At 38.5% G+C, this 23986-nt stretch overlaps 1 protein-coding gene across 5 annotated transcripts in view; it reads right to left on the bottom strand.

Annotated features, from left to right (window-relative positions):
- The window catches only part of ATF2 (activating transcription factor 2), a 52127-nt gene that overhangs the window by 16469 nt on the left and 11672 nt on the right, over nucleotides 1–23986 (bottom strand). For 4 of the 5 annotated variants that reach the window (XR_011337739.1, XM_069861087.1, XM_069861083.1 and 1 more), the window contains exons 4-9: nucleotides 22683–22779; nucleotides 20864–20982; nucleotides 18676–18804; nucleotides 8247–8425; nucleotides 7807–7921; nucleotides 7542–7628 (exon numbers count right to left, since the gene is read on the bottom strand). Coding sequence is in view for 4 of the 5 variants with exons in the window: in XM_069861087.1 (XP_069717188.1) it covers nucleotides 7542–7628; nucleotides 7807–7921; nucleotides 8247–8425; nucleotides 18676–18804; nucleotides 20864–20982; nucleotides 22683–22779 (726 nt within the window). In the remaining variant the exon portion in view is untranslated. The remainder of the gene's footprint in view (nucleotides 1–7541; nucleotides 7629–7806; nucleotides 7922–8246; nucleotides 8426–18675; nucleotides 18805–20863; nucleotides 20983–22682; nucleotides 22780–23986) is intronic. The other variant, XM_069861085.1, reaches the window with a different exon arrangement.

Genomic DNA, 23986 nt, shown 5'->3' with positions numbered 1-23986 from the left:
ACCAGCTTCCTATGATGGGGTGACCACATCAGTGGACACAGGAAAGCAATGGATGTGATCTATCTGGACTACTGTAAAGCCTTTGACATGGTCCCCCACAACATCCTTCTCTCTAAATTGGAGATATGAATTTGATGAGTGGACTGTTTGGTGGATAAGGAATTTATTGGATGGTTGCATTCAGAGAGTAGTGGTCAACAGCTTGGTGTCCAGATGGAGATCTATGACAAGTGGTGTCCCCTCAGGGGTCCATACTGGGACCAGTGCTGTCTAATATTCTCACTAATGATATAGACAGCAAGACTGAGCACATGCTCAGCAAGTTTGCACAAGACATCAAGTGGAGTGGTGCAATTGTCACACCAGAAGGATGGGATGTCATCCAGAGGGACCTGGACAAGCTGGAAAAGGGGGTCTGTGTGAACCTCATGAGGTTCAACAAGGTCAAGTGCAAGGTCCTACACCTGGGTCAGGGCAATCCTCGATTCCAGTAAAGGTTGGGGGATGATGTGATTGAGAGCAGCCCTGCAGAGAAAGACTTGGAGGTGCTCATTGATGAGAAGCTTGACATGAGCTGGCAATGCACACTCGCAGCCTATAAGGCCAACTGTATCCTGGACTGCGTCAAAAGATGTTTAGCCAGTAGGTCAAGGGAGGCGATTCTCCCCCTCTACTCTGCTCTCATGAGACCCCACCTAGTGTGCTGTGGCCAGTTCTGGAATCCCCAACATAAGAAGGACCTGGAACTGTTGGAATGGGTCCAGAGGAGGGCCACAAAGATGATCAGAGGGATGAAGCACATCTGCTATGACGACAGACTGAAAGAGTTAGGGTTGTTCAGCATGGAGAAGTTAATTTCTAATTTTCATAGCAGTGGAGCATAAACATTTATACAGTTGGTATGTGTATGGCTAGAGCGTTTTACCGACTCTGCTGTGATTGCATGAGCAAATCTTGATGTAAGCATCCCAAAACAATGAAGTCAATTAACTCCTGAAAATGGTTTGCAGTGTTTGCTTAAAGTCGGTTACTTAAAGAGATCCACTAGCATATCCATTTCCTTAGTCAAAGACAGCCCAAGTTCAGAAGATTTGGGACATGAAACAAAACTAATTAGGGTTTGTTTTCTTTTTTTTTCTTTTTAACGTGCACATAAAGCAAGTAACAGTTATTATTGTCTAGCTCTGTTCCGCTCTTTCTACTTCTGCATTTCCATGTTAAAGAAACATTTGCAAAGTTAACCTAAAAAGAAAGGAAGTTTATGCTATTAAATTTGTATATTTTACATTTAGTTTGAAAATAGAAGAAAGTGAAGGAAATGGCACAATCCTATCTATGTTATAAAATATCCATCATCAGGCATAACAGATCTGTAAACAAAGTAGGACTTAACATCCCCTATCATAATGCTAAAAATGAAACATTATAATTTTGCAAATTTATAAGTAAATAAACTCCTTTAAAAAAATACAGTTAAATGTAATGATGTTAGAAACAAATTGAAAATAATTGATTTTAGTTTTATACAGAGTTTAAAAGTTGAAATTCAAACAGTCATGATTAAAATCATCCACAAATGCAAAAATATTGTGAAAATCTGAGGAATAATTACACATTTTCACATGGAAATATCCAGCTCATGTATTTAAAAGTTTTCATATTTTAGACAGTAACCCTGGAGTAAAATCCTATATGGATGTCGCGCTTTGTGTGAGCAGTGAGACAGTCACTCCAATTACAATGAGAATCTTGGTTTTAAAAATCAAGTATATTGAAAAACATATTAGAATAAATGAATACAAGCATGATTATGCGGGGAAACCTGATGACAATCAAGGTTTGTTTGATATTGTTTGGTTATTAGAGTAAAACTAAAATCGGTATTTTCAAGCAGCTTAATAGCTTTTACTGTTCGTGTATATCCCTGAAAACAAATCCTCACCGCATCTGTCAAAATTTGGTAGGCCTACATCTTTCCATCAAGAGCTCACAGAAACAAGACAATATTCTCCAGAAACAATTTGTGAAGAACTCAGATCCATATTTCATATCTGCCACAAAAGCTCATCAGAGTAATAACCCTCCTTCTCCTGGGTGTTATCCTACCATCTGCTGCTCTATTACTTATCTTTATTTTGCAACTAATTAACAGCATAATCTTCTAAATTCAGCAAGTTAATTATCATTATTGTGGTCTTTGCAGCATCATCAGTCCTTATGAAGTCTTGTCTCTCCACCCCCAGAGAACATATGAAAATGAAGTAGGTTGTGAGAGGGTCTGTTTCTTTAGAGTAGGCTCATTAGGTGTTTGCTGATTAGCTCGGCATGCAGAGAGACAGGTCAGAAGAATTCTGCTGAACGCAAGGTCCCATGCCGGGCTCCAGCAAGTTAATGCCGGTTTCTGAACATTTGCCAAGCTGCCCTCTGTCACTTCTCAGTAGAAACCTCCTGCAGAAAGCCTACCAGTTGCCCACTGTGTGCAAGGTATTTCTCAGATTGTGACAAAAGGTTTTATATGGGTAGGAGGTGACAGAGGGAAACAGTCAATGTTAAAGCAATTTTTTAAGCTTTGGAAACTTCTGCAATCCATGCAGAAGGATCGGAACATTAAGTTCACATCCACAAGTTGTACACTCAAAAAAAGGATGTTTTGCAACTAGGAGTAACTCATGGCTTGCATTCCTTTGCATATACAGAAAGCAAACAATTACAGGTCCTCTCATAATAATACCAGAAGTAATTCTGTAATGCTTAGACTCACTCATCCTTATCTTCAGGAGGAAGTACTTTTGTTTGGTTTATTTTAACTACAGCTATTGCATCTACTTCAAAGCCTCTCTAATATACCACAGAAACAACATACACATTTGATTTTAAATATGTGGAAATTAAGTTTCTTCAGCATAACAACAAATGTGAAGCCATGTCAGAAAACCTGGCAATTTATATTAAGTGTGCCAAAGAAATCTGAAACTCATTTTCACTCCTATTGAATGCCATTCTCATTACAAGATACAGTGATATTTTCAAAGGAATAGCAGTAAATGACAGCTTGTGTCTGAATAAAATCTCTGGTCATATTTCATCTCAGCAATAGGGGAATAAGGAACCAAGAATGTTGAAAACTCTAGCAGCAGTGCCTTTTACAGGTGTGAATGGAGCAGCTATGTTCACAACAATAACTTCAATATTGGACAATAAAATTAAAATGCAATATAATTTCATCTAATTATCCCATAGCACCAGAAAACATACAGCACTGTATATGTTTAGTTGCTAAAGCTAACACTAAGATTGTGCTTAACACACTCTCCCAGTAAATTTCAGCTGTTTCAGTTGAGACCCTCTTGTCACCAATCATAACAATCTGACTCATTGTGCAGCAATTTTTTTTATTTTTATCTGTTGTGGCTTTTATATATGTATTTTTTTGTTTACGGCTTTTTTTTCCTCCTGGTTGTTATTCCTCACAGTTGGTATACATTTTTATATCACTCTGTGAACCTGTTTTTAAGTGCAATTGCCCCTCTGTGGAATTCATGTGATTACTTGGTGTCAGGCAACTTTAATATTAAACAGAGAAAAGTGCATTTCAAAGAGATAACAGAGTTCTATAAGTGACATCTCAGGAACTCACTTCACATGAATAAGCAAAACTGCCATGCTGAAGGAGTTTGACACTACTCAAGACTGAAAACTTTACCAAATAAAGAAATAAACACATTCTAGTACAAGCAAATTACTCTATTCAAAGAACAAATATCAAAAGAGAGATTATTTACAAACTGAAAAAAGTCTCCAATAGCTGCCCATAGTGGGAAAAAAAAATTCCCAACGAGTTTATTAGTTACCCTTGTCTTTAAAGGTTTTTAAGACTTCTAGAACAGCTTAAGAAAAATTTTAATTGTGTTGATGGAAGGCATCCTACCCATTACCAAATATGTCTCCTCACAGTTATTTTAAGCTGTATCTTTTAGAAATTAAAATGTCAGCTTTTTACTAAAGTTCATTCATGCTTTTATATAAAATAATATATGATGCTTTATGTACAACTTGGTATATGCAACTCATAAGGAAAACAACACCTATGCAACAAATAGAACAAATGTGTGTTGTTTTCACATAAATCAAAATATAGAAATTAAGTTCCTGAAATCCATATTAAAATAAGTAAACTCCGTAGCACTAAGAAATAATGGCACTACAATCTCTAATCTGATTTTTATTGAACTGGTTCTCATCTTCACTTAAAACAAACAAACAAACAAAAAACCCCAAAAAACAAAAAAAGGAAGCCTAGAATGAAACCAGACCACAAAGGGCTTTACTTTTCTTATTACAAAACTCTAGAACGACCTTAGTTTCTTGCAGTGTCATACAAGAAATGAACTGCAGAAATAGCCTCTGTAAAGAATGGCACAAAGCACTAACAAGTGCCTGGTTCCTGCTTCGTTTGTGCCTGGTATTTATTTAATCCAAAACATGAGGAGCTGCACCTTCTACACAGGTCTGTATCTGACAACAATTCAGCAATCTGGGGATACTGCATCTTAAAGTGACAAAGTTACTGCAAACAGTTCTTCAAGAAATTTACTCAGCCTCTGAAGTAGGCTGATCTGTGTCAGTTAAGAATACCTTGAAATAGTATTGTCATACATACAGTAGCAGGAAACGCAGATTAGGAAAATACGGTCTTTGAATGAAACAAAGACTCAAACAAGGATGGCCAAAAGCATATAAGACAAAACCCTCTGGAGACACAAAAAACCACATTAACTTTCCAAATTTTGCATCCCATACACTATCAAACTGACTTCAATATCTGAGAAATAGCTGCATTGTTAGGAAAGCATTCAAGCATGTTTTTATTATTTGTTACATATGCTATGTCTATATTCTATAATGCAATATGAAAAAATCCATGAGACAAAGTCTGTCTTTAACGAAAAACAAAAAAATTATTAAAATAATAAATCAGAAATAAAATAAAGCAACAGCCAAGAAAATCCCAAAGATCTATAAAAATCCTGACTCCTAGGTGCTGATTGTTGAGAAGGGAACACCACAGCTTTGCCTTTTCATTCAGCTTTCTGTCCAAAAGACACTAAGAATATTAGGCTGATAAGACTTCACCCCAACATGAAGCAGAAATGTGGCTATGGCAGCCAAAAGGACACACAGAGTGCTCCCAGTGTTCTGCTAACTTAAACATACCAATATGACCACACATTGCAGTATACTGTTAATAGATGAAACATAATGTGATGAAACAGACACTGCTCACTTAAATGAGTGTAATAGCTTATATTTTAACATTAAATGTGAACTATTAATGAAATAAAAAGCAAACAAGTAGCCGTAAAATGAAATAATACGCCTTCTGTTGGCTTAATCAGGAACGCAAGTGAAAAATAAACCTGATTATCATAACTTTGCAGAATTTTGTATGTAGCAAGCAAAATTATTTTCAAGAGATACATCAAAAAAGAAAGCATTTGCCATCACAAAGACTTAAATTTTAAAAATTAAATGGAACTTTAGACTTAATAAACTGTCACATATCTGCCACAATGGACCACATAGCACAGTAAGTTAGTCTTCCTGTTGGAAGCTTTTCTACATAATATGAAGTTTCTCATTAAATTGCTTTTATTTCAGGAGTGATAAGAAATTAAGTTTTTTATTTTTGTGAATAGGCACTATATAAAAGTAAATGAGCATAAGAATATACATAATTCTGATATTCTTGAATTCTGCTCATGCCTTACATTTAGTGACAAGAAAGAAGAAATACTGCAAATACCCCTTTTTTGCAGTCCCCCCAAAAAAAGGATAAGCATTCACTGAAGTGCATATATTAGCTAAATTCTAACGAGAAGACTAATGAGACTATTAAAATTTAAGTCTAATGATCTTTGTTTTTCTTTGCATTTGACTGATTTCTTCTTCCAATGTGGAATTAGTCTGCACCACATACTCCTATTTCCTTCCTCCTTTTAAAGCTTTCTAAGAGCAAATCATGCAGCAATATGCTTAACAACAATTTCTTGTCCATCTCAAAGATTATTTTGAACCAATTCCTTCTTGATTTCACAAAGCAGAATTCAGTGCATGAGTCTCCTGACTAACGAACATGCAGTTTCTGAGAAAGCAGTTCTTATTTTCACTTTCTTACATTCACGTCTCCTTAAAATTAATTAATCTCATCAGAGCTTGTTACATTTAAATATTTCCTTGGGTATTAATAATGCCTTCTCCCATTCCTAGAGGGATAAGGATACACAGAAACAGACCTTGCTTCTTTCTGTCCCTCTCTACACTAGAAGTCATTGTGTTCAACAGAGGAGGACAATGAAAGAAGACCTGACAGCACTAAGAAAAGCCAGTGCACTGGTGACCAGCTCCTGACTGCAATTTCAATATTTGGTGAATGTGGTCCAGTGTGCCCACTACACTGGAACCCCATTACTCCACACAGCAGAATAATTAGTATTCTCAGACTCACTGGTTTTCATATTGTGGTTTCAAGAGAGAAAATGAGTAAGAAAAGAAAGTCCATGGGTTTGAGAGAAATGAGATATCAAAAGATGTTGAGGGCATCCTCCCACTTATCAATCCTGAGGTACAAACCCATTTTTAACTAGCAGGCACTCCTGATTCTTCTTTAGCACAAAGCAGGAATCAGAAGAGGAACACGACTTCACAAGACAGATACTGTTTACAGAGGCATCTTGTGAATATATAAATGGGTTAATTATTGTTTAATAATAGATTTTCTATGGCTTTAGAACAGTTGGAACAAACAAGACAGCAAAATCAGGAGCAACTACCTAATGTTGGTGAAATTTTTCAAATAAATTGAAAAATCAAACTTCCACCATAACTGGGTCACTAACATTTAAAAAACAAACAAACCAAAAAAAAAAAACCCACAAAACCAAAATGAACTTTCTTCTGCTTGTTTTACTCACAGTTCTCCCAAATAACACCCAAACCCCCAAAACTTCCCAAGCACAACAAGAAACAACCTCCATACAAAACAATCTCCTGAGTGTGGCAGTAATACATATCTAATTACAAATCTCTTGCCACATGGAGTACATTCAGTTGAGATTCTGAAAACATTGCTAAAAAACTTTATCATTTCCTAGTTGTTTTAAGAAATATCATATCCTTTGGTAGGAACACATTCTGCTTCTCTGAAATTGATGTTCATTGCTAATATTCTTATCTTTTCTTTCTTCCAGCTAACACTTCCTATCCTCCAATACAAGGAAGGAAGAGGAGTTTAGTGGAAAATCCAGTTCTTTTACAAGAATGATTGAAAATAAGATTAAAATGACCGTTAACAACCAAACTAACATAGGCTGGAATTTAAAATAACTGCAAAATAAACACAGATGTTATTTTCCTGGTTTTATTAAGTTTGTACTTGCAGAACTTAGACTAAAAAAGAAAACTAAAGCTGTTTTTAAAAGCAATAGAATTTCATTAATTTCTCAAGTTATTCTTCTTGAGGAATAATGGAGTTTTTCACTTACCAATTTAGCCTCAGACTGCACTGGCTGTGGGGAGGAAGGCCCTGGGATTCCTGGGATACTAGGCACCATGGTGACAGGTCTAACAAGCTGACCAGATAAAGTATAAAAATGAAGAAAACCTGAGTATGTTATCATAATAGAGAGCATATGATAGCACTACCCTCTGAAGCCAAAACAGCTATCAAGCTGCTTAAAACTAAGTTCTAAGCTGCACTTATGCAAATCTGCTCCACTTTCAAATTAATATAGCATCATGCTTACTTACTGGAACTGCAGCAGGGACATGCACATTAGAATTTGTGATAGATGCAGGAATAGCAACAGGCATGGTTTGTCCATTAGGAAGATGTAACAGCAGAGGAAAAGGACCTGGAACTGGACTGAAAAAGGAATGAACTATATAAAAGAAAACTTATCCAGAAAAGAGAACAAGTTTACACATTATTTTAAATTGGTTGGTTTGTTTACAGTTGTAATGTAATAATTATTTGAAGATCAAAAATATGAACTTAGTGATGTGAAGAACATGGAATTATATTTCACATGTAGTGAAAGTTGTATGTTTCATATGTAGTGAAGCACCACATTACATCAAAGCATCTCAGATTTTTATATTAACTGCAGAAACAGTATCTGAAAGTAAACAAGACAAAATATTTTCAAATTCTGTAAGAAAACCATTTTACCAAGTTTTATGTAACTTACACTATTGGTCTGTTAGAGGATGGAGCCTGGGTAATAACAGTACTAGATGTTGGTGATGGTATTGCCTGCTGAATAATAACACTTGAGTCAGAACTCGTAAGCAGTACATTAGGAACCTGTAGCGATGCTGGACGAACTATTGTTGATGTAGGCTGTGCAGTCTGCTGCAGTGACACTTCCTGAGGAAAAAAAAAAGATTAATCAGTTGGTAAAATATAAGTACAGATCATTAAACGAACACAGTTTGATGGAACAGATCACAATTTCTATATCATTATGCAAGCAATATCAGTTATACAACTAAAAACATTTAAAAAACTCTTTGGACGAATCATTTAAACCAAACTGAAATTGTTTCAATGACTGATTTTAGTTTTATAACAAACCCTGGCTCAATTTATGCTAAGGCTACTCCAATTTATAAATCAGTTTTGATAAGGCATTAAGGTTTTTTTGCTGAGAAACCCATGGTGCTATTAGTACACTCTGAATAAGGAAAGCATTTTATGGTGTCCTTATGTACATTTTAGTTTTGAGTCCATTGTTCTGGATATAAACAAGAGAAACAGTAAGAGTTTTATGGTTCAGTAAAAAGGAAAAAGAACCCCACACCCGTCTGGTTTTTCTTTTAAGCCTTTGTCCTTACCCACGCCGTTCTCTTACCGAGGGTGTTACTAAGTTAAAAATACGTGGAGCATTAAACTTAAAGCTTTGCAAAATATACACATATCCTGATGTAAAAGAAATTATTTGAGCACAGAAATGAAACTTCCTTAGTTGCAAGTAAATAGTAGACAGAATTAACTATAGGTTTTAGCTTATCAATCAGGTGAAGTACATTATTAATTAGAATGTAGCACCTGCCCTTCCTGTTCCTGAAATCTGAGAAGCACCTTATTGTAACCAGTGTCTTCCTTCTCAGGGAATTCTTGATATTGTCAGACTACAGATTTACCTTCAGACAGGATTTCTCCTGACACTAGCTACTGCAATCAATGGCACGTAAAACTACACTCTTAAGTCTAGCAGACTTTAGTTCCTCCATTGTTAAACAATAATTCAAAGAAAATATCTCATACCTGTCTTATAAAGGCTACATTTACCATTTCCTCCAAATTAAGCTTTAAGTTTTTAAAATTCACCCACAAAGCTTAAAGTAGTATGGTCTTAGCTGTCTAAGATAGTTTTTATATATCCATTGCAAAATGTGTGTCCTCCTCTGAGCACTTCATAAGACTGTAAGGGGACTAGCAAACTGTGGGCTTCAAAAAAAGGAAAGACCTTAGATGAAGAAATTTTCTCCCTTCAAAATCTCAGAGGCTAGACTTGTCATCAGGATGCATTAATTCGTTCAGCCTTTTCCCCAAGGGAACCTAAAGGACTATTTACAGTGAATGAGAGGTTTTGGAGAATAACAGTGAGCTATATTGAAGAAAGCAAGAAATTTTTCTTTAGTATCAATCTGGTATATTTACAAATGTTATAACATTTGAACACAGTACCTAGAACTACAGATGAGCATTCAGTCAAAAGATGGAAACATCCAGTATGGAATTGAGAAATAGAAGAAAAAACAATTGGGAAAAGCTGACTAACGCGTATTCTTGGGACAAGATTAAATACTCCTTTCCAAGTAAGAATCATAGAATTACTAGGTTGGAAAAGACCTTTAAGATCATCAAGTCCAACCATACAATTTGGTACAACAGCTATATAGATCTTATTCAGTGAGAAGAGCCACAGGGAAAACAAAGGAGACTGAACTGCTTGACCATGGGAAATCAGAGGAAGGCATAAGGGGAAAATACCTGCCCTGATAATGTTTTGGCTCTAGTCAATTCAGAAATTACTGTAATATTCTTCATTGGTTTCAGCTTTAACCCTTTCCTGCCTGCTGTTTGCCACTATTACCTGTCTCATTACGGTGAGCAAGGAACCACTAGAAAGTCCATTCCCAATGCAGGCAACTTATGCGGGAACAGCCATATTTGTCCCTAACAGCCAACAGGGGTTAAGAGCTCTTTTATTTCTTCCTTTCACCTTAAATACCTTCACATGTGGCAACACATACACATAAAACCAAATGTATAAATATGAATTTAAATATATGAACACCACAGAACAAATAGCTATGGCAAAGTAATTCTTATTTCCATAAAAAAGGGGAGAAAAGCAGTTGGTTAACTGCAGCCATGGAGTGCTGTATGTATATTTAATACAAAGATGTAAACTAACCAGATATTCACCCATTCTCAACACCAGTAAATGCCCCTTCTGAATGGGTTCATGCCAGTAGCTTCTGTGTGTGTAGATAAGGAAATGGCTACCAAAATACAGAAGGTCAAAAAGAGAAGTGTTGAGAGGCAGGGTGTGAACCTCAAAAGAATGGATAAGCTCTAGAGAAAAATTGTCCCTGATGAATTCGCAATGATTCATAAACTCAACACCAGCTGAACTTGTACGCTAGCATGAACGTGCTGAACAATTCAGACAGCATTCAAACCCACAGTGGCTGCTATATGTGAACAAAGGCTACAGGATTATATATACACTGGATGAAAGATAGGATCCTTTGAAGTTTAACCCTTCTGCCAAGGGCAGGGATATCTTTCACTAGATAAGGTTGTTCAGAGCCCCATCCAATTTGACCCTCAGCTCTTTCTGAGCATCTTAGCCACTGCCATGTTAGTACAACCTTCCACCTCTGAGCAAGCAGCTGGGATTGGCCTCCCAATCGTTGCTGCAACCAGATAACTATGTACAACTGCGCAAGTTATAGCGCTCTGAATATTTATTAGCTATTCATAACAACAGCTTAATTCATGGGTGTTCTAATAAATACTGACTGTAAAACTGGGTCTCTCCATGGCTTGATCCCCTACTAGGGGAAAAGGTGATTGGCAACTTTCAGACAAAATGTTTTATGGAAACCAGATTTCAGCAATGGTCAGAAGACTGTATAAAATTCTGAAATAAATCTATAAAATTCTGAAAAAAGAAACCTCACACACACACACAATTCTCTGCGTGTTATCAAATACAGCATTTGTGCTTTATTGAAAAGACCAGAAATGATCCTCAACCGTTAAATGAATAACACATTTACTGCCTAGTGTGTGTTTATATGGTTGGAAAAAAATATTTTCAACTACCTTTTAACTACTTACACTAACTTTCTCTACGGTACATTCTGAAACATATGTGCATGTACTAGGTACTGCAACAATACGGCAATGACACAAGCTGTGCATTTAAGAACTATGGATCTGAAGGAAACTTACATTTTATGAGTATGTAAAAACATAACCATAGGCACATCAGTCTGATAGAAGATACTAATTAGTCAAACCACTGCACTAATGAAGTAGACGCTTTGTCTGAAATACAGTGGTTTGTAAATACGTTCCGGTAAAGGATAAATAAAACCCCAGATGAATCTGCAATCATTAAGCTGAAGTGATCTTACCTTTACAAGAAAAGTTTAAACCTATTAAAAGATACTAGAGACTTATTGAAAGGATCTATCCAACTCTTTTATTATTAAAACCAAAAACCACTGAATTGGAAAATATTTGACTGAAGAGGATAGTTACTTTATTTAAATAGAGTATTTTCACAGATGCATATTTGCAAATATTTTGTAAGTAAGAGCAAATATCATGCAGTAACTTCATAATGCTATTAATGAATACACGGAATTATTTATGGAGAAATGCAGATGGCCAGAACTAATCCTGTAATTATTACTCTAAGAAAGCAATTTGTTTTAAAATAACTAAGTTATGCAGTTAGCTACCTGACAACAACTAAGCAACTTGTGAAACTGTTGAGGGTCACCCTTTAGAGTACTGTTAATAAGCAACTGTGCGTCTGAAAATTCTCAAATAATGAATTAGGTTTCACTTGCTTATTATCTTAATGCTAAAAGGCTTTATATATTTCTAATAATGCCTTGGGTCTATTCAAACCAGCATATCAATTCTTATTGAAGTCTAACAGAACTCAGGGAACTCCTGGAAAACTAGGAAAAGAACGAAACATAATTTTTTAAGAGTCTAAGAGATTCCTTTGACTACTGCAAGGAAAATTAGAACTGTCTTGCACATAACAGGCTGTAACTTAAGGCTACTAAAATATATCCAGCCAATGAAATAGTTACAGCAGCATATATATTTTAAAACAAGTTATGCCCTGAGGGAAAAAAACTTCCCTCCTTCAATACATCTGTAGAAGGAGAATATAAAAATCTAACTGAGAAAACAGCAACACATTGCTCACTTCCCAGCTTCTGCAGGCCACATGCAGCAGCATGCTCCAAGCAGTGCCTTCATCCTTGCTCCGTTTGCCTCTAAAACCAGACATCAGAACACCACTGAGCAGCAGCTTTTCTCTTCAGCACTGCTACCATGACAGCACTGAAATTATATCATGAATGAGACAAGCTTATAAGTACTGCCAAGCACAGAGATATAATTTTCACTTGTAATGATGTTAATGAGATACTGAACCACTACTGCATAAATTTATTAATATTACCTCCTGTCAAAATTAGAGTACTTAGAATAAGTATTTGCAGTGAAAAACAAACTAACCCCTGAAATAAAGAGGAAATGAAATAAAAAAGACTTAAGGTTTGGACTATGATTTGCTTAATCTAAGCAGCTCTTTACATGTATTACTTAAAACTAATTTTAATATTTTTAAGACCACACAATTGCCTTGATTACCTATTATTACTCATCCTTACTATCTAATAAAACTCTGAAGCTTTGTAAAGACAAAGCTGAATTGAAACTCTAAAATTTCTGTCACACCTTTAAGGCTCTTCTCACACTGCTGTCTCTTGGCAGGATCAGAGGAGTGAGTCTAAGCTGAAAGCAGAGATGTTGAGTTTGCATTGAGAGAAGAACACTTTCACCACCAGGACAGCCTTGCATTGGAACAGTCTCCACTGAGAGGCTGCACAGCCTCCCTCCTCAGAGATTTCAAGACCAGACAGCATAAAGCCCTGAGTAACTTGGTATGATCCCAGAGGTAACCCCTGCTTTGAGGGAGAAGTTGGACCAGGAACTTTCTGCGGTCCCTTCCAAACCGAACCACGCAGTGACCTTCAGAAGTCCTGTAATTGTAGAGAATAAGGTGGCTAAGTCCCTCAAATCCAGACTGCCCACTGAAGGTGCACGCATAAAAGACTGACTAAAGCAATCATATTGCCTTAAAAAGCTCTGCTCCAAATATTTTTATTTATTGAAGTAGGAGTAGAAATAATTAATTCATTACACTGATTATGCTTCATGTTGTGTTCTTCAAGAGAGTTCCACATGATAAAGACACTCCAAGTCACATGTTGAAGTTACCATTAGAATTAAAACATTTATTTCTTCTTTAGAGCAACAGTTCTAAAATTGATTTGACTGCAACATCCACTAGTGACAGACAATAGCTCCGTATTCAGTATCCAAGTAAACACTAAACAAGCAAATGACTGAAATCACCACTTTTATACATACTGCTAATAGCCTAAAGAGTATAGAATTTTAAACAAAATTATCTGGTGCTTGGCTTTGAAAGACAGCACTTCAGCCCTGTACATTTTCACAAAACATCTCCGGCTCTTCTACAAAACAGTTCACAGAATAGTATAGGGTTGGAAGGGACCTTAAATATCATCTAGTTCCAACCCCCCTGCCATGGGCAGGGACATCCCACTAGATCAGGTTACCCAAGGTCCCATACAACCTGGCCGTAAACACCTCCAGGGATGGGGCATCCACAACTTCCCTTTGCAACCAGTTCCAGTGCCTCACCACTCTCATGGTGAAGAAATTCTTCCTAACCTGTTCCCCCTTGTCCAATCACCACAAGCCTTTATGCATAACCCCTCTCCATCTTTCTTGTAGGCTCCTTTCAGGTAGTGGAAGGTTGCTATAAGATCTCCTTGGAGCTTTCTTCTCTCCAGCCTGAACAAGCCCAACTCTCACAGCCTGTCCTCCTATGGAAGGTACTCCAGCTCTCTGACCATCTTTGTAGCCCTCCTCTGAACCCATTTCAACAGCTATGTATCCTTCTTGTGTTGAGGATTCCAGAACTGGACACAATACTCCAGATGCGGTCTCGCAAGAAAAGAACAGAGGGGCAGAATCACTTCCCTCGCCCTGCTGGCCACGCTTTTTTTCATAGAATCATAGAACAACCAGGTTGGAAGAGACCCACCGGATCATCTAGTCCAACCATTCCCATCAAACACTAAACTATGCCCCTTAGCACCTCGTCCACCTGTGCCTTAAACACCTCCAGGGAAGGTGACTCAACCACCTCCCTGGGCAGCCTGTTCCAGTGCCCAATGACCCTTTCTGTGAAAAATTTTTTCCTAATGTCCAGCCTAAACCTCCCCTGGCGGAGCTTGAGGCCATTCCCTCTTGTCCTGTCCCCTGCCACCTGGGAGAAGAGGCCAGCACCCTCCTCTCCACAACCTCCTTTCAGGTAGTTGTAGAGAGGTCACTGAGGTCAGACTGGATACCTGTAGTTCCCTGGAACATGGGGATGGCTTTCTCCTGAGCTGCTAGGATTTCCTTTTTGAAGAGCTCCCAGCCCTCATGGGCTCCCTTGCCCTTGAGTACTGTCTCCCATGAGACTTTGCCAACCAGCCTTCTGAGGAGTTCAAAGTCTGCCCTCTGGAAATGTAGTGCTACTGTCCTGCTAACCACCCTCTTCACTTCACCTAGAACAGAAAACCCTATCATCTCATTATCGCGTTGTCCTAAGTGTCCTCCTACTGCCACATCCACCACAAGGCCTTCTCTGTTCACAAACAGCAGGTCCAGGAGGGCACCCTCCCTTGTTGGTTCATTCACCAGCTGCGCAAGGAAGTTGTCTTCCACGCACTCCAGGAACCTCCTAGACTGCTTCCTTTCTGCTCTATTGTACTTCCAGCAGATATCAGGAAGACTGAAGTCTCCCACAAGAATGAGAGGCATTGATCTAGAAATTAACCCCAGCTATTTATAGAAGAGCTCATCAGCTGCTTCTCCTTGGCTGGGTGGTCTGTAACAGACTCCCATCACAAAATCTACCTTCTGGTGGGCCCCTCTGATTTTAACCCACAGAAACACAATCTCCTCACCACCACAATCCATCTCAATGGTGTCCAAGTCCTCCCTTACAAAGAAGGCTACCCCGCCTCCTCTCCTACCCTTCCTATTCCGCCTGAAGAGTTTGTACCCCACCATAGCTGCACTCCAGTTATATGAGTCGTCCCACGACATTTCTGTGATGGCAACGACATCATAGGCTCCTTGCCCTACAACAGCTTCCAGCGCTTCCTTCTTATTCCCCATGCTGCGTGCATTGGTGTAAATGCACTTCAGCTGAGCTGCTGAGCCTTCAGCCCTCTTAGAGGGAACAGAGTTCGTTCCCAATTGCATGGTAACTGGAGTAGCTGGCGCCAGAGTGCCCGTATCTCCCTTAGCACCCCCAGGTGTGTTCTCCCCCACTTTTTGTATGGTGATGTACTGGTGGTCCTCACCAGCACACCCTCTCCGAATCACCAGTGCCCCACTGCCCAGGCTCGCTCCTGTCTAGCCTGGTCTCAACCCCCTCCCCCTTCACATCTAGTTTAAACCTCAGTTTATGAGCTTGGCTAGGTTTTTAGCAAGGGCTTTAGCCCCCCTAGGAGACACGTGTCCCATCCTTAGCAACAAAGCCTAGGGGTGCGTGAGCCACCCCATGATCAAAGAAGCCAAAGCCCCTCTCCACACAACAAGCTCAGAGCCAGGCATTAATCGAATTCTTCTTCCTGACTTCCTGCTCCTCTCTATCCAGCCTTGGGATGGAGCAGAATACTATTTGTGCCCCAGAGCCCTCCATCATATTCCAAATGGCCCTGAAGTCTTTCTTGATGGTTTTGATCTTTCTGTTTACTAGACCATCGTTACCAGTTTGGACTACTATCAGAGGATAGCAGTCTCTCTCGTATACCAGGGAAGGAAGTTTTCTGGCAACCTCCTTCACTGATGCCCCCGGTAAGCAGCAGACCTCTCTGTGGAGGGGGTCCGGTCTGCAAATGGGTCCCTCCGTTCCTTTTAGGAGGGAGTCCCCTACAACAATCAGCCTCCTCTTCTTCTTAACAGAGGATGTTTTTATCTTTTTCTGAGGATGGTGCGGCCTAGGGAAGGATTCTAGGCTGTGGGAGCCATCATCCTCATCCTCAGGGTTGGATTCCACCTGCAGCACCTGCTACTTGTTCACCAGGGGGATCTGGGGTTTTGGTGTCTGGGTGAGGGGAGCAGGTTTCCTTCATCTGGCAGGAACTTGCTACCATTCCCCACCTCTTGTTCCCCCAACCTTGCAGTTTGCAGGTGGATGGTGTTTGGACACACCAGCTCCAGCAGGCTGCTGAGTTAGTGAGAGGGCACTACTCCACTGGTCTATCTCCCTCTCACACTCCCTGATGGTCCTCAGCCTCTTTACCTCCTCCCTTAACTCCTCCACCATGTGAAGGAGTTCCCCCACTCGAGCGCAGCTTTCACAAGTGGAGCCAGTACCAGAGGCACGAGCTGGTGTGCTTCTCACCCTGCCCACTCGAACTGCCCCGCACCTCTTTGCCACGCTCCTCTTTGCCACGCTCCCAGGGGGACTGTTTAAATCTCCCGCAGTAGCTGCCGGGACAGCCCCCTCCCGTCAGGCACCGCGCGGGACCAGCGTGTGGGGGCTGTCAGGACCCCCGCCCCGGTTTTTCTGCGATTTTCCCGGCTCAGAGAATGTCCACCACCTCAAAATGTCCACCCCACCACAGAACTCACCGTCCTGCTGCCGGGTGCCGCCGAAGAAGCAGTTTTGATGCAGGCCAGGATATGGTTGGCCTTCTGGGTTGTGAGCGCACACTGCCAGCTCATGTCGGGCTTCTCATTGACTGGCACCCCCAATTCCTTCTCTGCAGGGCTGCTCTCAATCATGTCATCCCTCATTGTGTACTGAAATCAGGGATTGCCCCGACCCAGATGTAGGACCTTGCCCTTGGCCTTGTTGTATCTCATGAGGTTCACAGAGGCCCACTTTTCCAGCCTATCCAGGTCCCTCTGGATGACATCCCATCCTTCTGATGTGGCACCTACACCACTCAGGTTGGTGTCATCTGCAGACTTGCTGAGGGTACACTCAATCTTGCTGTCAATATAATTGATGAAGATATTAAACAGCACCGGTCCCAGCACAGACCCCTGAGGGACACCACTTGCCACAGATCTCCATCTGGACTTTGAGCCATTGACCACTACTTTCTGAATTTTCTTATCCACCGTACCATCCACCCATCAAATCTGTTTCTCTTCAATTTAGAGAGGAGGATGTTGTGTGCGACCGTGTCAAAGGCTTTACAGAAGTCTAGATAGAACACATTTGTTGGTTTACCCATGCCCACTGCTGCGGTCACCCCATCATAGAGTGTCACTATGTTGGTCATAGGGGATTTGTCCCTGGTGAAGCGCTGCTGGCTGCCATTAATCACCTCCACGACCTCCACGTGCTTTAGCATAGCTTCTAGGAGGATCTGTTCCATGATTTTCCCAGGCACAGAGGTGAGGCTGACAGGTCAGTAGTTCTCAGTCATCTTTTCTGCCCTTAACGTTACCCTTCTTCCTGTTACCAGGGGCTTCTCCTGATTGCCATGACTTTTCAAATATCATAGAGAGTGGCTTGGCAACCACATCTGCTAATTCCCTCAGGACTCTGGGATGCATCCCACCAGGTCACATAGACTTATAAATGTTCAGTTTCCTCAGGGGGTCATGAACCTGATCCTCCTCTACTGTGGGAGGGGGTTTATCCCCCTGGTCACCACCGTGCTGTCCCATGACCCAGGAGGGGTGAGGAGAGCAGTTATCAGTGAAGACTGAGGCAAAAAACTTGTTGAGTACCTCAGCCTTCTCCTCATCTGTTGATATGAAGTCACCATTCCCATCAGTGGGGATATGTTTTCTTTGACTTTCTATGTCAAATTCATCTTAAAACACAGGATAAACAAAAATGCATCCATGGAGTCTCAAGCAGCTGACAGTATTAAAACAAACAAACAAATAAATAAATAAAATGAAGAATCAGAACTTACTTTGCTTTTTCATGAATGACGATGCACAAAACAGAAAAAGAGCCCCTTTAGCCTTTTCAAACATAGCATGAATATTACGTTTTATTTCTGTTCTGGCTTTACTGGATGGTCAGCTTGAGACAAAGAAACCCCTTCTGTGAGCAAAGCCAACCAAAGAATTTAACAAATTAAGTGTACAAAAACACAGGAATATGGCAAAAGAAAATTCTTCTCCTTTCAACCAGGTAAGCAGTGTGGCTATCATCATTTACAAACTTACACATCATCATCAGATTTGAAAAATTAATTCCAAAAAGAAAGGAAAAAAAAGTGGGGGGTTCTTACCTTTTCATCATTGGTAGTAGACTCTGGATGAGGTAAAGGACTATCTTGATGAGTTGTCTCTACAACAGAAGGTTCTTCAATTTTATTTCTTATAATTGGTGTTGCAAGAGGAGACAGATCTAAAGGCATCTAAAAGGAACAGTGTAAAACAAAATTATTCTGTCTCCAAACTAAAATAAGCAAAACAATGTAAATAACTAAAGGGAAATATCAGCCTTATAACAACAGGGAGGTGCCAAAGTTTGGAAGATTTTGATGCCAATGCATTACCAGTCAAGTCTATTTTTCCAGCACCTGCATGAACACCAGTCTTCAACAGCACTGTCTTTAAACACCAATGTCACATTAAGTATTTTCTTCCCAAGAATTAAAAACACTCGTAAAGTTTTCCTTTCCCTAGAGTCACGGAAGAATTATAGCTGAGGAAAGACTGTGCTACACTTAAAAATTACCATTAAAGGAAGGTACTACCCTTCTATAAATCACTATATATCACTTGCCACAAAGCACAAAATCCTAACATTTCAAACTCATTGCAGCAAATAAGTACCGAAAAAGCAAGTTTTATATTACCACACAGATATCATCAGTGGGATATCTGAAATGACACAAAGGAATTTACAACAGAAAGTTACAAAAATACTTAATGAAATACTACAGCCTGGAAAGCCTATGTTGTCTAGTCTGTTATCCAAATACTTTTGGAAAAAGCTTTCCCCATAGCTCCTCTTCTGTTTATGTTCTTTCATGTGCTTTTTTAAAATTCAACGTAATTCCTAGTTTTCCTATAGAATATATTACTAACATGCAGGGAAGACCATTAATAGTGGAACCTCTTTTCATAACACATCTGAATAGGAAATACTACAAAAGAAAAAAAGAAACTATCAACCACCTAGAAAGTATGCTATTATGGTAAATATTTCTAACCCTTCCCATAACTGTTTATGTGAGAGATGTCAGGACTCTTTCTGCTCATTACACAGAGGGCAGCTTGGGAAATTAATATCAAATAGAAAAATTGTTAAAACACTTAAATTGTTTTGCAATACCTATAGCCTCCTGCAACGTAGCGGCAAGTTGCACAGAAAATACAGTACTAGTAAATCCAGAATCAGTATTACCATATATAGTGTTTTAAGAATAGCTAGCATACACCAATTAAAACTAAAAAATCTAAAAAATCATTATTTTTATAGCTGCAGTAACAAAGCAAGGGTGAGGCTTTGTCAAGAATGGATAATAATCCATTCTATTCACAAGGATCTATTGAAGTCTTTACGGAACAAAGAAACCACAGACAATAATTCTGCAAAATTGGTATACATGACTATAGCAAGGTATTTTTCATCACTGCCTATGGATGTCAACCACGTAATCAACAAAGGTAAAAATTACTCATAGGTGACACTGAAAAAAAATTTTTCATTTGCAGAAGTGTTTAAACATTTGGGTCCCTAACCAGTTATTACTGGGAAGTACTAAAATAAACAGAAGTACATCTAGATGACTGAGAAGTTCATCATAAAAGCACAAAGTTGCTAAACAGATACCGTCCAAATCTTTCTTATCTTTCAATCTGTATCTTAAAAAAAAAAAGGTAGACATTTAGGTTGTGAACAATAACTTCTGGGCAAAAGTGATTTCAACACATAGTGAATATAATTATAACCACATAACTGACACTTCTTTAAATTCAGTCAGTATTTAACTCTCATTATCAGTACTATTGATTCTTACAATAACATCAGTATCTTAAAATTAAACAAAGTAATCAGTATTCACATGCTATTCTTTTCACATCGATTTCTTGCAAATGTTTTTCTTTCTACAAAATCTTTGCTTTTAGAGTTTTGTTTTTTTTTTTTTTTTGCTTATCCAGGGCCTAATGAAATTTCAATCAAAGTTAATGATTAACTTCAACATATATAGACTAGATACTTGAAGAATTAAGACAAAGTCAATGTGTCCCATTCTCCATGCTCATTATGTAAAATTAATCAGTTAAACTAATCTTCAGAAGAGTACTCTCAAATTTGTATTCTCACCATACAACACACATAAGCAGCTGGCAAACGATTATCGACACAGGGTAGAAGGCAATATACATATCCTTGTTTTGCTTTTTTAAATGGAATTCCCAATACAAAGTGTGGAAGCTCTGAGAACAAAAACTTTTTCAACATACTTTCTTAATGTCATCTTCAGAAGCCTTTTTAAACTCATTTTCAAAAGGACTTGCTAATTCATTGAATAAGCCCACTTCTTCACAGTTCTTCAAGAATCGAGTTGGTGTTGGTGTCTGATCTGCAATGAACAATTTTATTTTTAATTTTATTTTAAAACACCATTTATGAACCTAGTTATAGTATTTTTCAGAACAAAATCAAACAGAAAGAGATGATGTGGTTAAGAACTCTCTCATGCCTTGCAAGCAGGCGCCTTTCTGCCTTGCAACGAGAAGGCATACTCCACCTGCTGGAGACAAGCGACTGAGGTCTGCAAACCAGTAAGCCCCTTACAGCACTGAGAGGGTGACAAAGCATTTCTTCTGTGCCCAGAAACAAGAGGAAGCTATTCTGAAGTGCCTAGTCTAGCACAGCAGATCCACTGCAGTGAGCAAGCAAAGTTAAAAAAAGAGAAAGAAAAACACACAGCTCATGGACAGTTTGCTTCTTCCTTTTCATACTATGAAAACAGTAGTGACTACTTTCAAGTGCGTAGAACTCCTAAAGGGAAGCGTTGATATTGTACACAAGATTGTATTGACTCCTATGATGCCCATATAGTCAAGCTGGAATCACAAGACTTCCAGTATGTGTAATAAGCAGTTTCAAAAAAGTCTTTCTATAAAGTTTTTGGTGCTGTATGAATTCCCCTTATTTCACTATTAGTATCAGGTTAAAACTAACCACATTTCCCACACAGTTACTCGCATTTAAATACTGTAGTGTGGCGTTACGTGTGCGTTACTAACATAAGCTGGCATTTATGACTAACAGTTTGTATGCTGGAATGTGGATGTAAAGAGAAAAACAGTTCCCTGGTTTCATTCTCAAACACCTGATTATTTGACAGGTCCCCTTTCTTATGGTATAACTGCTGAGGATCACATCTAGAATTTTAAAATGTTTAACTCCTGCTTCAAGAGTAACAACTTTTTGTCCATTTGTCATAGAATCATAGAATAACCAGGTTGGAAGAGACCCACCGGTTGTCGCAACAAATCAGCCAATTATAAGGAAAAAAAAATTCTGAAAATGTCTGACAGCCTTTACGAAGTTCATTTAGGCTGTTCCACCACTGAGAAAAACAGTCTGGCTGTAGCTTTAGAATAATTAGCATGTGCTTTTTTTTGTGCAAGAACTTCAAAATTTATAATGCAATCGATCATCCACTGGAGATTACTTCTGATTCCGGACAAATGAAAAAGTTAGTTACAACTGACCAAGGATATACCATTAATTCAGAGGTGAAAATACAGTAAAAGCATTTTGAATTTAAGCTAAAACTAAAAAAAATATTATCTTTCTTCTACAATCCCATTCAAAGAACAGTTGTTACTGATTCTATCTTCTAATGTCACCATGATATGTAAAAAAATTAAAATATGTAGTGTTTAAGATATAATATCAATGAATAATTAAAACTTAAGTAGTTTAATCTAGCTACAGATCCTGTGAGACACAGCCTTTATTAGTGTGTGTCCTTACTGCATACTTATTACATAATTTAATAAACTATTAAAGTATTGATAATTGAAAAATACTTAAGTTATATATCAGATCTAAATAAAGCTATCTATGGAGAATAACACTGAATTCAAATTTTGACAAAAGCTAATTATGGATGAAAATATTGCCTAACCACACATTGCAGACAACTGTAATGAAGAATATGTTTCATATCCTCTTAACATCAGTCTATGCATTATGTACAGAAAATACGTAACGTATGCCCATTCCAGCAGAAAAGTGAATAAACTAGTTATAAAAGTATATACTAACCAGCCACAATGACACTATCATTACGAGCCGGACCAAATTTCAGTGTCATCTCATGTTTATGTTTATGGACAGCCAAATGATCCTCATTGGTAAAACGCTGCAGCAGAAAGTTTTAAGAAATAGTTGTAATTTTGAGTGTGAACAAAGGAAATGCAGTTCTACAGAAAGAAACTTTTACAACATATAAAACTACGATTACTACGTCAACGGTCAACTCTGTTAGGCAGATGTATCTTGCTCCTTGGTCAACAGTACCAAGCAGAAATACCATAAAACTCAAATGATATTCACAGTAACTAAATAGAAATTATATCAGGGAAAAGTTACAAGTACCTGTATTCACCAGAAGTCCAAGATAAAATTTCAGAGTGCTGCAGGCTTCATCAACCATTAGCAAACAGCCATTTGCTATACTAATGGATCTTGATAATGTTTAGTAATTGATTACTACTATTTGATTTCTGTATTGTGTCCTATCACAACAATGAGAATTGATCTGTAATAACAAACACAGGCTTCACTGTATTTCATTAGTGTAAAAATAAAATATAGGTCCTGCCCCTGACTATTTACTATGTAAAATAAGAGGAAGATAGAATGGGAAACACTGGAATGATGTCAGACAACTGAAAAGCTGAGAATGAAATAAACTTATCAGTGTATTAAAAATCTCTGAAGTTTTCAGAAGTTTGCCAGTTTTGTGTATACTTCTCTAAAAATTTGGGGTATCTTCTATAAAAAAAAGCAGTAAGCAGACAACCTAAGTGCTGTAAAATAGATATTCTTACTTTTAGTAACGAGAAACTTGCTATGCATCTGTAAGTGTGGATAAAGTTAGTGTTACAACTGAGACACACTAAGAAAATGTTTCCCAAGATGCAGGATTCCTAAAAAAGAACACATTTTGCCAAATATTCAAATTCTTACTTTTCTTTGTGACCACTGGAATCTGAAATCATGTTTCTGATCATTCCTCAATAATATAAGTCACTCCACATATATTTTGACAGATACACACCAAGTATCATCCCTCAGAAAAACAGTACAAAAAGCTTAGTTGACCTCAGCGTACAGTCATCCGGATTATTTCTGTGAGGAAGGATGTGTATGTGTGGAACTGAGAGGGAAAAGCGCAGGATCACTGAAAGACAGGGTGATACAGGCCTGGCACTTTTTTTGCTACAACTCTGTTGTCAAGGGTTCCAAACGCCCAGCTCTCCATAGCTCCTGTGCCTTATCTCCCGATACAGCATAAGCCAGAAACTTTGGTGTTCTAACACACAAAAAGACTTAACTACACCTTT

Source organism: Phaenicophaeus curvirostris, chromosome 7, assembly GCF_032191515.1.
Source record: "Phaenicophaeus curvirostris isolate KB17595 chromosome 7, BPBGC_Pcur_1.0, whole genome shotgun sequence".
In the NCBI taxonomy this organism is placed as follows: Eukaryota; Metazoa; Chordata; class Aves; order Cuculiformes; family Cuculidae; genus Phaenicophaeus; species Phaenicophaeus curvirostris.
This window is presented reverse-complemented; position numbering and strand designations above follow the sequence as displayed.